This window comes from Tiliqua scincoides, chromosome 3 (assembly GCF_035046505.1).
Source record: "Tiliqua scincoides isolate rTilSci1 chromosome 3, rTilSci1.hap2, whole genome shotgun sequence".
NCBI lineage: Eukaryota > Metazoa > Chordata > Lepidosauria > Squamata > Scincidae > Tiliqua > Tiliqua scincoides.
The window spans coordinates 17,165,768-17,181,776 of NC_089823.1; the positions used below are offsets into that span (position 1 = coordinate 17,165,768).

General features: G+C 44.4%; 1 protein-coding gene across 2 annotated transcripts in view; it reads right to left on the reverse strand.

Moving 5' to 3' along the window:
• Positions 1-9,073: 9,073 nt before the first annotated feature.
• The window catches only part of TRPC6 (transient receptor potential cation channel subfamily C member 6), a 94,797-nt gene continuing 87,861 nt past the window's right edge, over positions 9,074-16,009 (reverse strand). For both annotated transcript variants that reach the window (XM_066620186.1, XM_066620185.1), the window contains exons 10-12: positions 12,499-12,582; positions 10,862-10,937; positions 9,074-9,961 (exon numbers count right to left, since the gene is read on the reverse strand). In XM_066620186.1, the coding sequence (XP_066476283.1) occupies positions 9,810-9,961; positions 10,862-10,937; positions 12,499-12,582 (312 nt within the window). In that variant the 3' untranslated portion in view covers positions 9,074-9,809. The remainder of the gene's footprint in view (positions 9,962-10,861; positions 10,938-12,498; positions 12,583-16,009) is intronic.

Here is a 16,009-nt window from a genome sequence, read left to right on the forward strand (position 1 = left end):
TCCATAGTTTTCCAATGCTGGTCCAAGACCTCTTGCTGCATTAAGTGGTGTGAAAATACTGTTTCCTCTTACCCAGTGATCTAACAGCCTCTCTTTCTCCCACTCCCTGGATTGGAAAAAAGAGGGGGTGAGGTGGAGGAGAAAGCTCTCTCTTCCTCTTCCTCTTCCAATCTAGGAAATGGAGGGAGGAGATGGAGCAATAGAAGCAAATGGGTCAGCAGATCTCAAACTTTGAACTGCCACAACCCACATCCTCCTTCGGAGTGGGTCATGACCCAATGCTTCCTGGGGTGGCAAAGCATTATTGGGAGCCACCAGAGGCCACTTTGGGGTCGCACCAGGTGTCCAGCAATGCATTCAAGAATCTGACTGAAACTGACAGAGCCTTGTATACATATAACTATGTACAAAGATCCCAGTCCCATAAATCAAATGAAAGTAGGAGCATACTACTGTCTGTGTCTCTTCGAGACAAGAGTGAGGAACTACTGCCCCAGTGTGGTGCACGCAGTTCTTAGGAGTTTCAGGAGTTAGCATCTCCACTGAGAGCTTGAAAATGTTCCTAACTGATCAGGACAATGTCCTGGTATTAAAAAAGAAAAAGAGGACACAACTCTACAGATGTTGCTGCTAGAGCTGAAACAGTAATTGAAATACAACCTCTTCTCTTTGTTATTGATGGATGGAGCTTTCCGGTTGCAATTCAAAAAATTATTCAGACTCGCCAAAAAATTTTCTCCAGACATCTGCAGGAAGATTCACAGCGTCTGAATTGCTCCTTGCTGGCTCGGAAGTCAGTGCCTTCTGAGGCATTGATATTCAGTGCCAGGCCCAGAGAATTGTGCCAGATCTAAGCCCTGGTCTACTCAGGCACAACGATTGCCATTATCGTTGTGTTGAAACCAGGCATCTTGAATTAATTGTGCACTATCCCTTAAGTACAATCCAGCCTCCAGACTTCTCCCTCCCCTTATACCAGGGTGTCAAACTCCTTTCATGTAGCAGGTCAAATATCATTCACGGTGCCCGCTGAGGGCTAGAAATGACATCATTAGGCAGGAAGTGACATCATTAAACAGATAATGGCAGGAATAAATTATTTGTTCACACATAGAAATTTATTAGCTGCAAATGGCAGAAAAAAAAAGTCAAAATCGTGTTCCTAATTTCAAGATATGAGAGAGCCCAGTTATTAGTAGTAGAGTGAATCAGTGCGATCCCACTCCCCTCCATGTGTTGACTGAACTCATGATCATCCCAGGTTTCCTCTGGTATGGAGTATATGGGTACATCTTCTTGCCCGTGCATGCCAAATGCAGGAGGGCATGAGCAGTGGGTGCATCAAAGAAGATGGTGATGAATGTGCTTCCTCTTCCACATTCAGTGACTGCGAGTAGAAAGAGAAGTGTACGGTGTAGTCTTCAAGGCTGGTAAGCACAGCTGCAGATATCTTAGAGCTTGTCTACTCTGAATTAAGTACCATTTCATAGTGGTTCCATTTCATAGTGGAAATGGAAAAGGTGCAAAAGAGAGCGACTAAGATGATTACGGGGCTGGGGCACCTTCCTTATGAGGAAAGGCTACGGCGTTTGGGCCTCTTCAGCCTAGAAAAGAGGTGCCTGAGGGGGGACATGATTGAGACATACAAAATTATGCAGGGGATGGACAGAGTGGATAGGGAGATGCTCTTTACACTCTCACATAACACCAGAACCAGGGGACATCCACTAAAATTAAGTGTTGGAAGAGCTAGAACAGACAAAAGAAAATATTTCTTTACTCAGCGTGTGGTTGGTCTGTGGAACTCCTTGCCACAGGATGTGGTGATGGCGACAGGCCTGGACGCCTTTAAAAGGGGATTGGACAAGTTTCTGGAGGAAAAATCCATTACGGGGTACAAGCCATGATGTGTATGCGCAACCTCCTGATTTTAGAAATGGGTTATGTCAGAATGCCAGATGCAAGGGAGCGCACCAGGATGAGGTCTCTTGTTATCTGGTGTGCTCCCTGGGGCATTTGGTGGGCCGCTGTGAGATACAGGAAGCTGGACTCGATGGGCCTATGGCCTGATCCAGTGGGGCTGTTCTTATGTTCTTATGTACCATTATAGTCAATGGGGCTTACTCCTAGGTAAGTGTGGATAGGACTGCAGCCCAAGGAACATTTCAGCCAGTGTGTTCATGACCCTTTCCTTCATGCAAGCCATGATGCTTCAGACTGGAACAACTGCTGTTATGAACCTCTGTAAAGGGGCATACAAATATTCAGTCTAATCAAACATGAGTGAGAATGGGCCCTACCAGTGGCATAGCTAAAGGGGGTGCAAAGCACTGAATTTTGCAGGGAGCCTCACTGCAGCGTGCAAGGGGCCCCTCCCCCTCCCCTTCGGAGTCATTCCAGGCGGTGGGAGCAAAACGGAGGCATAAGCCTGGCTCCAAAGGGGGAGGGGCCACTTGCACGGTGTGGTGAGGCTCCCTGCAAAGCTCAGTGCTTTGCACCTCCTCTAGCTGGGCCCTACAAAACTAAAAGGAATTTGGAAGATACAGACTCATCCTTTCTTATTTCATGTTGCAACCATGCTTAAGCAAAAACAAACAAAAGTAACATTTGTTTTATGTTAATTTTAAGATGGTGTTGTTACTCACCCTGACTCTACAGGACAGGGGAGGATGCAGGTATGAATGCATAAAAAGCGTTTCCTTGTCTTCGAACCAGAGTTTGTTAACTTCTCCTACCTATGTTATTAAGGTACAGCATAGGTTAAAATACATTCACTGCTAAGCAGGGAAATCTCTTTTGCGAAGGTCAGAGCCTAAAATATACAACCGAATAATCTGGCCAGCATGTACTGTGTATGTGAGTCACTGAGTATGACTCAATCGTCAAAAAACAGCTGGTGGTGGTTGAGATGAATGTCTACTGAAAAAAAACTAAGACCAAGGACTTACACTGGCCAGACAGTTAACTCCAGCAATGGTTCTCTCGCCCACCTCTGTCTGTCTGTCTGTCTGTCTGTCTTTTTTTCTTGGCTGATTTAATTCTTGTTCCCTTAACAGAAACCAGAAATAAAGCAGATAAAACTTTACCAGGCTGTACTGTAAAATTATGAAAAAACTGCCCTCTGTTTCACTATCAGTGTGTCAGTGTGCTGCTGTTAAAGGCACCAGGATGCTGGTTGTGCCTGTTGTCTTGTGTGCTCCCTGGGGCATTTGGTGGGCCACTGTGAGATACAGGAAGTTGGACTAGCTGGGCCTTTGGCCTGATCCAGCGGGGCTCTTCTTATCAGCCAAAGGAAAAAATGGCAACTACATCCTGCTTCCTGTTAACTCTCGATTAGTCTCTTCAAGTGTTCAGGCTGCCTGCCTGCACAGCATCCTCTAAGCCTGCATGCTTATAGAGTTCAGTAAAAGGAATAAACATTTTTGCCAGTGGTAAGCAATTAAACAAAGTTGGGGTGCGTGGAGTTAGGGTTGCTCCAGATCTGCATATACCGGATTCATAGATACAGGAGGATGCCCATAAATAATTCTAAGTAACAAAATAAAAATCCAATTCTGGGCCCAATGGTGTGAGCCTTTTTTTCTGTACTTCTGCAGAACCAAGAGCCCCTGATTGAGGCTGATGCACCCAAAGGAGTAGAGCTCCAGTTTACATTGGCTGATGCTTGAATGAAACAAGGAGAGACCTTAACTGATATGCTTTTGGATTTGGATCTTGTTTGTTCTAGTCTTAAAATTTTAAGGGCAGAAATGATTCTGGAAAATACAAGAACAATTTATGTCAAAACGAGTTTGAGACATTGTTCTGACTCCGTACATTTCTATTCACACAAAAATGGCACAATTCCTTCTTTGAAAGTCAATGAAGCCAAAGGACTTCAGAACTGAAGAATTAAAAGGAGTGAGCTTATTCAGTGCCATGAACAGGAGATTAATTTCCTGCATAATAAATACATTTGATGTGTTCATCATATTCAATCAATGCAATTGTCTGCCATTTTTTCCAAAGTTATCAGCATTTTAAAAAATGCTCGGTTGAATACAAAATCCATAGGCATAACATAATGAAATGCATATTTACAGTGAGACCATTCAGCAAATCAAAAGAAAGAACTGAAATTATTCAGTGATATCTTGGTAGAGAAAAAGTGTTCATTTCAGGGGTTCCTCCTTCCCCTGGTGGATCTGGTGGTGCAAAACATCTTCCAACAGGACAAATGTCAAAGACAGTTGTCACTAAAGGCAAGATTCTGCTAAAGTCATTTACTTCATAAGAACATAAGAAGAGCCCCGCTGGATCAGGCCAAAGGCCCATCTAGTCCAGCTTCCTGTATCTCACAGTGGCCCACCAAATGCCCCAGGGAGCACACAAGACAACAGACACAACCTGCGTCCCGGTGCCCTCCCCTGCATCTGGCAATCAGAGGCAGCCTGCCTCTAAAACCAAGAGCTTGCACATACCTACTATGACTTGTAACCCGTAATGAATTCTTCCTCCAGAAATTTGTCCAATCCCCTCTTAAAGGCGTCCAGGCAAGATGCCTTCACTACTTCCTGTGGCAAAGAGTTCCACAAACTACACGCTGGGTGAAGAAATATTTTCTTCTGTCCTAACTCTCCCAACACTCAGCTTTCATGGATGTCCCTGGTTCTGGTGTTATGCGAGAGGGAAAAGAGCGTCTACTTCAAAGTAGGCTGTATATGATCTGTGCTTTAACAAGAATGAAAACTTTGGGACTATCAATGTTTGAATAAATAAGCATAGAGTAGCTTATTTTGCAATAATAACCACTGTTTCTGGTAGTCTTGAGGAGGAGAAACTTTAAACACCGGAAATCCTACCACTCTTGGTTTTTAATCCATACCTTATACCCATCTGAACAGCTAGAAACTTGGTTGATTTTGTGTTTTTGTTTGTTTTCGCTTTTTGAAATGAGCTTAGATTCCGAAGACCTTGAATTCTGTGCCTGTAACAAATTCTGTACACCTGTGGTGATTATTGAGTCATTTGGTGACAGAATCCTATATGCCTTTTCCATACATTCAATGTGTGCTCTGTCAGTGCAGGCTGTCACAAACATGCCAGTAAGCACGTTGCAACCATGTAGGGGTTAGTAGTGGGAAGTGTAGTGGGAAGGCCTGTGCCATTCTGCTGGCACCAGATGTAAGTAAGTAAGCTCTGCGCTGGGCAGTGGACGGACAGGGAAGGGGATGTAATGGGGTGGGATTGGCAGCAGCAGTGGATGCCATAACCTATTCCCTTCCCAGCCAGATCTGCCAACATGGATCCACTCAGATGTGCACAAGTTATTTAGCAGGCACAGTTTCAAATAGACTCATTGCGATGACTGGGGCTTTCCCCAGGGAACAAATTTCTCCTTACCTTGAGAAGATCTCCAGATTGAAAAATTCTCCCATAGGATACAGCTCAAGCCATGCTGGCCCTATTGAATGGATGCACAGGAATTCTAATAGGACTGGGCTACCTATATGCTTTTGTCTTAGAGCTAGGGAACTGAGTGGCTTTCCCCCCCCCCCTTGAAGAATATGGAAATACAAACCCTCATGGACACGGGGGATTGAGTGCAAAGTCTTTTTCTGTTGTCCCTTTGTTACCTGCATATCCCACACAAGGACCAGGGAACAGTTAGGAGGCAACAAACAGTAGATGTCTCTGTGCCACCTGATTCTTGAATTATAGGGCATCGAGAGGAGCCTGGCCCCCATTTCAGTTGTGAGGGCTATTTTTAAGAGACTCGGGGGGGGGGTATAATACTGGCTAATAGTGGTGATGACCACCACCCACTTTCTTCTTTACAATTTAAGTGCCGAAACAAACTTTAGTTGATCCTTGATCTGGAGTTCAGTGCTCTAATGAAGAAGCTAGCCAATACCAACACTGCTGTTTGGCTTTCCTGAGCTGGCAATATAAGTTGGTGAATTCCAACAGCCAACTTTTCAAAAGAAGTTGCCAACTTTGGGCAACCTGTTCAAGAAAAGCTGGACAGCAATCCGGCAAAATCCACTGAATACAAATGCTAAAATGTGCCTCTGTGACAATCCCTTTGGATGCAGTGCCATGAGGGAGATTCACACACATAGAAAAAGGCCCTGCCATTTTCGCTTACAGCAGGGAAAAGTATCTTGAGAATCTGCCAAAATTGGTTCATAGGACTCTGGTGAGGCAGACAGACTTTTGGATTGTAGCCATACTCTTAATTTGAATAGATAAAGTGAACAAGTAGGAATTTCTACTAATTTATACAGATAATCTTTGACAGGCACACACTGGTCAGAGTGGATAGATTTTTGTAAGTGGATTTAATGGAATTACTGGGTAATCTGAAACATGTTTGTTCAGCAGTATCGCCCCATAAATGATTGCAGATTGAGTGTGACTCTTCCATGTGACTTCTGAATGAGGCTTACTGTTACATTCCAGTTCCATAAACCCCTGAAATGAGCCAGTGTTTCAGAGGATGCAGCATTAATTGCAAAGGAACATCCTTTGCCATTGAAAGTACTAAGATTCAAATTCACACAAGAACATAAGAAGAGCCCCGCTGCATCAGGTCAAAGGCCCGTCTAGTCCAGCTCCCTGTGTCTAGTCCAGATGCCTCAGGGAGCACACAAGACAACAAGAGACCTGCATCCTGGTGCCACTCCCTTGGCACCTGGCATTTTGAGGCAGCCTCTTTCTAAAACAAGGATGTTGCACATACCCATCATGGCTTGTAACCTGTGGTGCTATTTTTTTCTAGCAATCTGTCCAATCCCCTTTTAAAGGCATCCAGGCCAGCCACCATCACCACATTCTGTGGCAAGGAGTTCCACAGACTTAATTGCATGCTGCGTAAAGAAATATTTTCTTTTGCCTCTTCGCTCGACCAACATTCAATTGTAGTGGGTGCTCTCAAGTGTTATGTGAGAGGGAAAAGGCCATTCCATATTAATATTTATAAGATCCAAAATCCTCCTCTCCTGTCCCTTTTTTCTCCTCTTTTCCACTCATTTTCTTCCCAGTTCTATTTTCATTTTCTTCCTCCTTCTATTTTAAATCCCCTCTTCCCTTAACTTACATAACCCTCTGGGAAATGAAATTTGAGCTTCTGGGAATGGTTGGTTCTAGTTATTAGGAAGAAAAGAGGCTATGGGTGGGGGAAATGCTCAGTTTCAGTTTGGCCTGTACCATCTTCATTGAGCACAGCTCAATGCTCTGCAGGGCCTGATGTACAGGGGAAGAACACCTGCACAGTTAGAGCAATGTAAATTACCAAAGGCTGACAGATTAAGCAGCTATAAGAATTAAGGGACAGTGAAAGGAGATGCTTGAAGACCTGCCTTAACAAGACAGAGTTCCTGCAGTTTCCAAAATTCCCTACCCCAGGATAAATTCTACTGCAAGGTAGCTTGGGGTGCAATTCTATACACACTTAATTGGGAGTAAATTCCATAATGCTCAATGGGGCTGAGTAGGCTTGCATAGTACTATCCCATTAGTAGAGGTGTTTGTTTCTGATGAGTAAGATAGGATTACAGCCCAAGACTTACCAAACACAACAGGCTAACTTTTGAGTAAAATAAATAACACCTTGATGAGGTCTGTATCATCTCATCAAGTGGTCAGATGGATTTCCCCATATGTCAGATACAGATGTATGGTAACACAAACACCTGTATCCAACCAGTGCAGGCTCAAGGTATCAAGGTGACTATCAAGTGCCTGGCAGTGGCCAATGAACATTTGGCTGTGGGTGGGTTTACCGTGGCACCAAGAATTGTAGGTCTGAAAGTTTAAATAAGATGATTGGATATATCAATCATTGGATATATGATTGGTTTATCATCAGCTATTTTTCATCAGACTGTATAACTGATGCAGACCCCAAATCCTGTGGTCCGCGGCACAGCTCCGTGCCATGGACCACAGTCGCAAACTGTCATAAGGCACCACAGTAGCAGTAGTAAGGCACGTTTGCGGGGCTCACCGCCAGGCTCCTGCCAGAGCTAGCCCCGTGCTGGCCAGAGCTGGGCTAGCACGTGGCAGTCACCCAAGTTCCATAGCTTGGCGGTCTCCTGGACCACCGGGCTGCGGAACAGGAGGCGGGGGCATGGCCAGGGGTGTGGGGGAGGCGTTCCGGGGAGGGGGGAGGCATGCTAGGGGGCAGGCAGGAGGCATGTCGGGGGAGGGGGAGAGGCAGATCCACGGAGCTGAGCTCCACAGGATCCAAGGCGCTCAAGGAGGGCTGCGCGCCCTACACGAGAGTCTTTACTTTGGCACCGACCTTTTGGTCGGCGCTAAAGAGAGTAGCCCCATTGCGGGGCTGCTTCCCTTACTCAGGGGAAGGGGACGAATGTCCCCTTCTCTCAAGGTGCCTCCCACGGTAGCGCGGGAGGCACAGGATCCAGTGGCAGTCCTCCACGGAGCTGCCAAGCCTGGGTGCTGCGGGCAGCTCAGGATTGGGCTGGGAGTCAGGAAGGGAATGTGGCAGACATGGAATTAATAAGTAGCCTTCTAAGGCTACTTAGGGCTTTGGGCATTTGCTCCTAATCTCAATAGTTTTTATTTTAAATTAATTAGTAGGTGGTATCCTTGTAATCTTCAGGTTAAAAAATCTGCAATGATCGCATTATGGTTTTCAAACTTGCTGTTGCCTTGAAAGCTTCCCTCCATTCACACAAAGCACATCTTTACTGGCATAGACATTCTTTCTCAGTTCAATTAAAACCATTTAAATATATTTTGTTTCTGTTCCTTTATCAGATGCGATTTTTCAACCACTGTGCTGTGGCACACTGGTGTGCCGTGAATGACCCATAGGGGTACTATGGGAGTTTGGAGGAGGGTCATTTATTAGTAGGGCCACTGCGGGATGTGAACCTCCGGCCAGCAGTGTGGTATGCCTTGTCAATTGTCAAAAAAACCGATGGTGTGCCTTGACAATTTCAGTGTGCCACGAGATGAAAAAGACTGAAAATCACTTATTTAGATACAGTAATAACAAGTTCAGTTTTAAAAAAAAAAGGGATCACAACTCTTATTCCTAAAATACATTTATTTAGAAACCTCATTGATTTCAGTGGAATTTAGCCCCAAGTAAATATGCTTGTGTGTGAGAGAGAGAAAAAGAGAGAGAGAAAGAGAGTGTATCTTTGTTATCAACAGAACCAGGGCTGGCCCATCTATGAGGCCAACTGAGGCAGTCACCTCAGGCAACAGACTGGCAGGGAGTGTCCACTTCTGTGCACCCATTCATGATTGCTCTTCTCCCATTTCCTGAACTGGAAAGGAAGAGAGTGATGGAAAGGAAGTGTGGAGGAGAGGAAAATAATGGGTTAAAATGTCTCCAGTGTTGTATTTCACCACTCTCCTTTCCTCCACACTTTCTCCCTCACTCTACAGTCCTCTTCCTTTTACAGTCCGGGGAGTGGGAGGATGGCACATCACCAGGTTTCGAAGACACATGACCTCAGGAGCCAGGAGGTCCTTGGGCCAGGTCTAAATTAAACCAGCAATTGAAATCTTTGATCGTGCAGCTTCTCAAACTATATTTTATGCTGTTTCTAAATGTTCACATTATTTTTAAAAAATATTTTTCCCCTTCTTGGACTGGGAAAACAAAAACAAAAACACCTCTGTTTGTGGTTTCTCCCAGTTACACATGAGAAAAGATCCATTCAAGATGTATCTGCTTCTGCAGTAAAAGTGTCAGTTATATGGGGGGAGGGGGAAGAAAAAGTAGAAGAAAGAACTGATATGGCTTTCAGTGGATGGCCAGCTTGGAGTTTCTCTTCAGAAAGAAGTTCATGTTATCTGTTGCTTTGTTCCTGCTTTGGCTCAATGCACAGTTTCTCCCCGAGTTTCCTGATGAGTTCTGCCAGGTCTTCAGTGTTCTGTGATTTTTCTTCAAGGAGTTCATAACGAAGGCTTGAGATGTCCTGTTTAATTTCTTTCAGCTCACCTGTGAGAGAAAAGATCAGAGGATTACAATTAGAGAAAGGAGAAGCTAGATCAGCCTTTTCAGAGCTAAAGGTGCTTAAAAAAATCTGTTCTGATAATTTTTTAAAATGCAGTTTGTGGACTTGTTGGCAGCTGCACAAAACACACCTATCATGAGCAAAAATGGATTCTGATGGATTATGGTGAGTTTATCATGATCCTAAAATGGTTTTCTAGCATTTACAAACACCAGGTATTTTGTTTGCTGTCCTTGATAACTATAGCTCAGGTCTGAGTTATCTCGATGTCTACTTTGCCAATAGTATTCCAGGGATGTTCGGAACTCTGACATTCTGTGAAATAATTTGGCAACCTCATCCTAAATTCCATCTGAAGGTGGCTGCCATTCACCCCTGCTGGCACTTGTACAGAAGGACCTCAGTAACAGTGGGGGTTCTGAAATGGAAACACCAAAATCTGTGGGTATCGGGGTCCACATGTAAATGCTTTTAAGAAAATCAAACCCATGTTTTTAATCTTTGCATGGTGAAACTGTTCAGTTTCCCAGCCTCTTCAGCTATTTTTTAGATCTGAATAACCAATTTCAGGATTGCGCAGAGGTTATTTGTTCCTCCCAGCATCACCCTAGAATGCATCGCAATGGAACAGGCGGGAAAGAGGAGCTGAATTTCAAATACCAGAGTCCCAGAAGGAGAAAAATGGCTTTAGATAGCTACAGCTATTCAAGTGAGGGGTCAGCTCCTTCATCCTACCTGCTCATGTTGTACCTTAAATTACACCTACTTTATAAGGAGTTTGTAAGACTCAAGATGGATCCTGTTCACAACCTGTGAGTCACAGGATTACTATTGCTTCAAGTTCTGCTTCCCGGTTTTCAAATGCTATCATTTTAGAAACTTACCCTCATTGACTTCGTCACTCTCCTTGTCCACTTGAGCTTTTAAGACATAGCGTTTAATAAGACGTTTCATAATCTTCTAAGAAAGAGAAGAAGAAAGATGTATTTGGCATTCAAATAGTACGCATGTTTGCTCAGAAGTAATCCCAGCTAGTTCACTGAGACTACCTAATAAGCATGCTTAAAATTTAAGCCATAATGCTCAAAATGAAACGATGTGTAGAATAGCTATGATTGGAACATGTGAATAAAAAAAAATTAAGAGTAAGAACATAAGAACAGCCCCACTGGATCGGACCATAGGCCCATCGAGTCCAGCTTCCTGTATCTCACAGCGGCCCACCAAATGCCCCAGGGAGCACACCAGATAACCTCATTCTGGTGCCCTCCCTTGCATCTGGCATTCTGACATAACCCATTTCTAAAATCAGGAGGTTGCACATACACATCATGGCTTGTACCCCATAATGGATTTTTCCTCCAGAAACTTGTCCAATCCCCTTTTAAAGGCGTCCAGGCCTGTCGCCATCACCACATCCTGTGGCAAGGAGTTCCACAGACCAACCACACGCTAAGTAAAGAAATATTTTCTTTTCTCTGTTCTAACTCTCCCAACATTCAATTTTAGTGGATGTCCCCTGGTTCTGGTGTTATGTGAGAGTGTAAAGAGCATCTCCCTATCCACTCTGTCCATCCCCCGCATAATTTTGTATGTCTCAATCATGTCAGTAGCTGTAAGAAGACCCTGTTGGATAACAGCAATGGTGCTGGAATAGGTGGTGTTTACCTCTGCACTGTTTTCCTACTGAGGGCCCAGTCCTATGGGCCTCTGGTGCTTAGCTCCATTGCTGGTGCTGGGTGTTGCAAACATGCCATAAGGCATATACACAACACCCAGAGAGGAGGGATTGCCAGTCAGTGCTGAAGTCAGTGCTGGACAGACTCCACCAGTAAGAGCATAGTAAGAGCCCCAGGAGGTGGTGAGGGCCTTGGGGGTGGGAAGGGGTTGTGTTCTGCCATGGAGCAGGGTGATGGAAGGAACTTAGGGAGGAAGGGAGTAGGAACAATGGAGCCCTGCCCCACTGTATTCTATCTGTTGGGCTGCAAAGCCTGACATGGAGGTTCCCAAGTCTACGTCGGCAAAATAGTCTGTGCGGACCTGAGAAGCCCCACTGTGGGGCTTGGAGCTTTGCCCAAGGAGACCTCCGGTGGCCCTGGAGGTGCTGCTAGATACAGCAGTCACCATTTTGACACTCAGTGGTGCCAACGGGAATAGTGCTGAATAGCTGTGAAACTGCTCCCCAATTGCGATTAGTTCTACTGAAGAAATAGACACTGTATTGTGCCTGGAGAGCCAGGATGGTATAGAGGACTTTGGGCCAATCACCATCTTCTAGTCTAACCTACCTCAAAGGGTTGTTGTGAAGACAAAAGGAGGGAAGGAACCATGGAAGGAACCTACTCTTTGGAACCCCCCCCCCCCCGATTTACAAACTGCTTCCTCCTTAGAGACTTTCCGGCGGGGTCTGAAGACTTTTCTTTTTAGACAAGTCTTCTGAGTTCTTGGCCTTTTAAAATGTGAACATCTGGATAGCTTTTTAAAAAAGTTGTTTATTGATGTGATAGTATCAAGATCCTACCTGGTACTTCCTTTGAGGATTGCTTAAGCTATTCAAATTGAGGTCATCTGCACTTCTTATACTTGATTCTTTACTTTGGCCTAGCTGAAAAAATAGAAAAAAGTGTTTATTGGAAACACTGAGGATCATAAGGTGACTCTGTTTTTTGTCCCCACTCCACCTCCACTTTCAGTGAAAAATATTACTTTTTTGGGCATTATTAATAATTAGAAAGATTTGGATCTGGAAGAATACATATCAGATTGTAATGCTAATTGCAATCAGAAGAATTGTAATTGTACCTAGTGAGACCAAAAGGTCATAAAATGATTGAAGCAGAAGTGGATCTGTGACATTTCTGTGCAGAACTCAAGTGTATGCAAGAATAGAATATAAGTAGAATATAAGTAGAAAGTAGAATACTTAACCCATTTTTGTCTGGCCCACTGGTTTGCACATTTGGCCCCTGTTGCATATATGCAATGTTGGACGGAAATGGCTTACATGATCAAGCTATGCAATAGTATATGATTTAACATATATCATGAGGTGGTTCCAATTAACGATTTCTCTCAGTGTTGCATATATGCAATAGGGATCAATTGTGTACACCCGCAGGCAAGGCAAAAATGGGTTTTTAAGAGAGAGTTGAATGAAATCAAACTTGCCGATATATTCTAGCTTAGCAATTTCACATTGGAGTCTCCCTTTGAAATCTTTGTGTTGTGTTGAAATATGGTCAGCAGTGCCCTCCCACAAATTTCTGGATGTTGCCACTTGTAGCTTTTTTTTTCTTGCATAGAAAAAAGGACAATGGCAGGGGATGGCAAGATCAAAAGTCGTTTTCTGTCAATTCAAAGAAGTGGCTTCCACACGAGATCAAATGACTTTCAATGCATAACTGCTGTCAAGCCACATCTCATGTAGTAACCGTCATTTAAAGGAAACGGATGTTGTGAGCTCACTGCAAGAGGACAAGGAAGTGCTGACTGCAAACAGGAACTAAGGAACTGAAATGGGGGACTGGCTTTCATTAAACATTATTAGGAGATGTGAGTCAGTGGCACTTACACAGGCAAAATAATGTGGAGCTTGGCCCCAAGTCACTGTGTGTAAAACGTAACAGCTCTAAATTTAAAGTGTGATTCAGTCAAATGGAAGCTAGGAGCTGACAGAAGTTCTAATGAGATCTATCTAATTTGTACCTAGTTTGTATGTTGCATGGTTGCAATTTCCTGTTGCTTTTCTTTAATAATATGTTTTTATTTGTTTTTTAAATTATGTTTTTAATATGTTGTAAGCCACCTTGAGTCCCTTTGGGGAGAAAGGCGGGATAAAAATAAAGTTATTATTATTATTATTATTTCATGTTGCCTAGCTAACACTTAAATCTTAGCAGTCATGTCCAAGGGGCTGACAACATGGTTACTGTCACTCCCAGCATCAAGGAGCTGCATACACCCTGTGGCTGTTGTGGAGAGCCTTGGGGTGAAGTCCCCTGCCTTCCCCCAAGTACATATTAAGCACTGCCACTGATACTCGGGGGTTGGCCTGACCAAGTGGACCCCTGGCCAGTGCCTGACCTGCCTTACCTGATGCTACCACTGCACTGGTCCCTTCCAATGTGAGCTCCAAGGTTCAGTTCTGATTGATGTGGGAAGTGCAAAAGGGATAAGAAGCCTAATGTAAGAACTGGGCATTTTTCTTTGCATATCAAGAAAAAGCTGTTCAGTCTCTGCTAGCATATCAGAGGGGTACTATGTCTATTAGTATTTATGCAACAGTCAGGAAGTGTAAAATAAAGCAGCACAGAGCTCAACACACCCAAATAATGGATTAGTAGTACAGCTCCTAGGAAGCAAAATGCCTGAGATAATAAGCAAGTGGTGTTTTTCTTAAACTTGGAAAAAATTTTCTAAAAGCCTCCTTTTCCTGTGCATGTATGACATGTTGGGAGCTCAATGATGAAGGGTGGCTAACACATTTTCTAAATAAATAAAAATTGTTCACACTAGTAGACCCTTGTGTGAACTAGCTGCAATAACACCTGGACTGGGTACTGCATGGTCTGTATGTAAAATAAGCCTAAGTAAGGAAACATAAGCTGCATTCTCATGTATGTCCACTTGGCTGTGCTCTGCTTCCAAGCTTCTTTTTTATTTTACTTAGGGTTTTGAGACTCTTGAAGCATGATTTCAGTGATATTGTGCTTCACTGTTCATTTCCTGGGATGACAGGTAAGTAATAGGCATTCATTTCAGCTGCAGTAGTGAACCCTCAAATTAGGGAGAGCTGATAAACCATCTCTGTGGAGATATTGAGAGCCCAGTGTGAACAATTCCATATCAGCCAGCTGCATCTGCATTCCTATCCACTGCGAGGAATGCAAGACCTCTTCAGGACATGCAGCATTTAGCAGATACAGGCTGTACATTTCAAAGTTGTTTTTAATTGGACTAATGGCTGGGAACATGCTCGGTTTTTTTAAAAGAATGCTAAAATCAGAGGCATGGAGGGACTGAATGTACTACTTTGCTGCTGCTTTCAGTGGAGAGTAGTGGCATAGCTAGGGGGGTGCAAAGCACTAAGTTTTGTAGGGAGCCTCACCATGGCATGCAAGCGGCCCCTCCCCCTCGGAGCCATTCCAGGTGGTGGGAACAAGACGAAGTGTTTGCGTCCATTTTGCTCCCATGCCCAGAATGGCTCCAAGGAGGAGGGGGATGGGCTGCTTGCATGTCATGCTGAGGCTCCCTGCAAAACTTAGTGCTTTGCACCCCCTCCAGCTACTTCTCTGGTGGAGAGCATGGCTTTGTAGTGAAAGAGGGAGCAGCAAAGGCTGCACAGGTCTTTGGATGCAGGTGCTCCACTTGGAACAACCACTGTATGCCAAACACTACTGGCTTGCAACTGTACTCAGCCTGCCTCTCCCATTCCGAATATGCCTCCTAAACTGTACCCAGCCCAGATCTTCTCTCTGTGCTGCCAAGGCATACCAATAATGACAGGTGACCCTTCCCCTTTTAACTACTTGGCAATGGCCAAGCAGAGCATTCAGCATTTCCCCTCCTGCACAAACCACCATTGGCTAAGACTCCACATTTCCATTAGAGTCCTTTGGTGAACTGCTACTTCCTTGCTGCATCCACAGCAGTTTCATTCTGAGATACCTTGACAACAGTTAAGACAGATTATGCTTGTTTTTCTCTCCAGCAAGAGGTCCCTCTCCAGGCAGACACCTCAGCTGTTGTTCACCCACATGTTCAGTTTTTGGTCACCACTATGATAACGTATGAATGGCATCCTCTGGCAAAAGGTGGTGAGTGAAGTCTGGTCACTCCGCGCAGAGGAACCCTGGATGTCTTTGCTGAGTACAGCTGAATTCCATGCTGTCCTCTCCTGCTGCAGAGTGGGGAGGGAAATAGTGGCCATGCTTGGCCAAGCTGTCCAAGATGCTTGGCTGAGTACAGGCAAACAGCTGATCCCCAGGCTTTCTTCTCCTGCTCCAAACCAGGAGAGGGATGGGGGGGAAGGG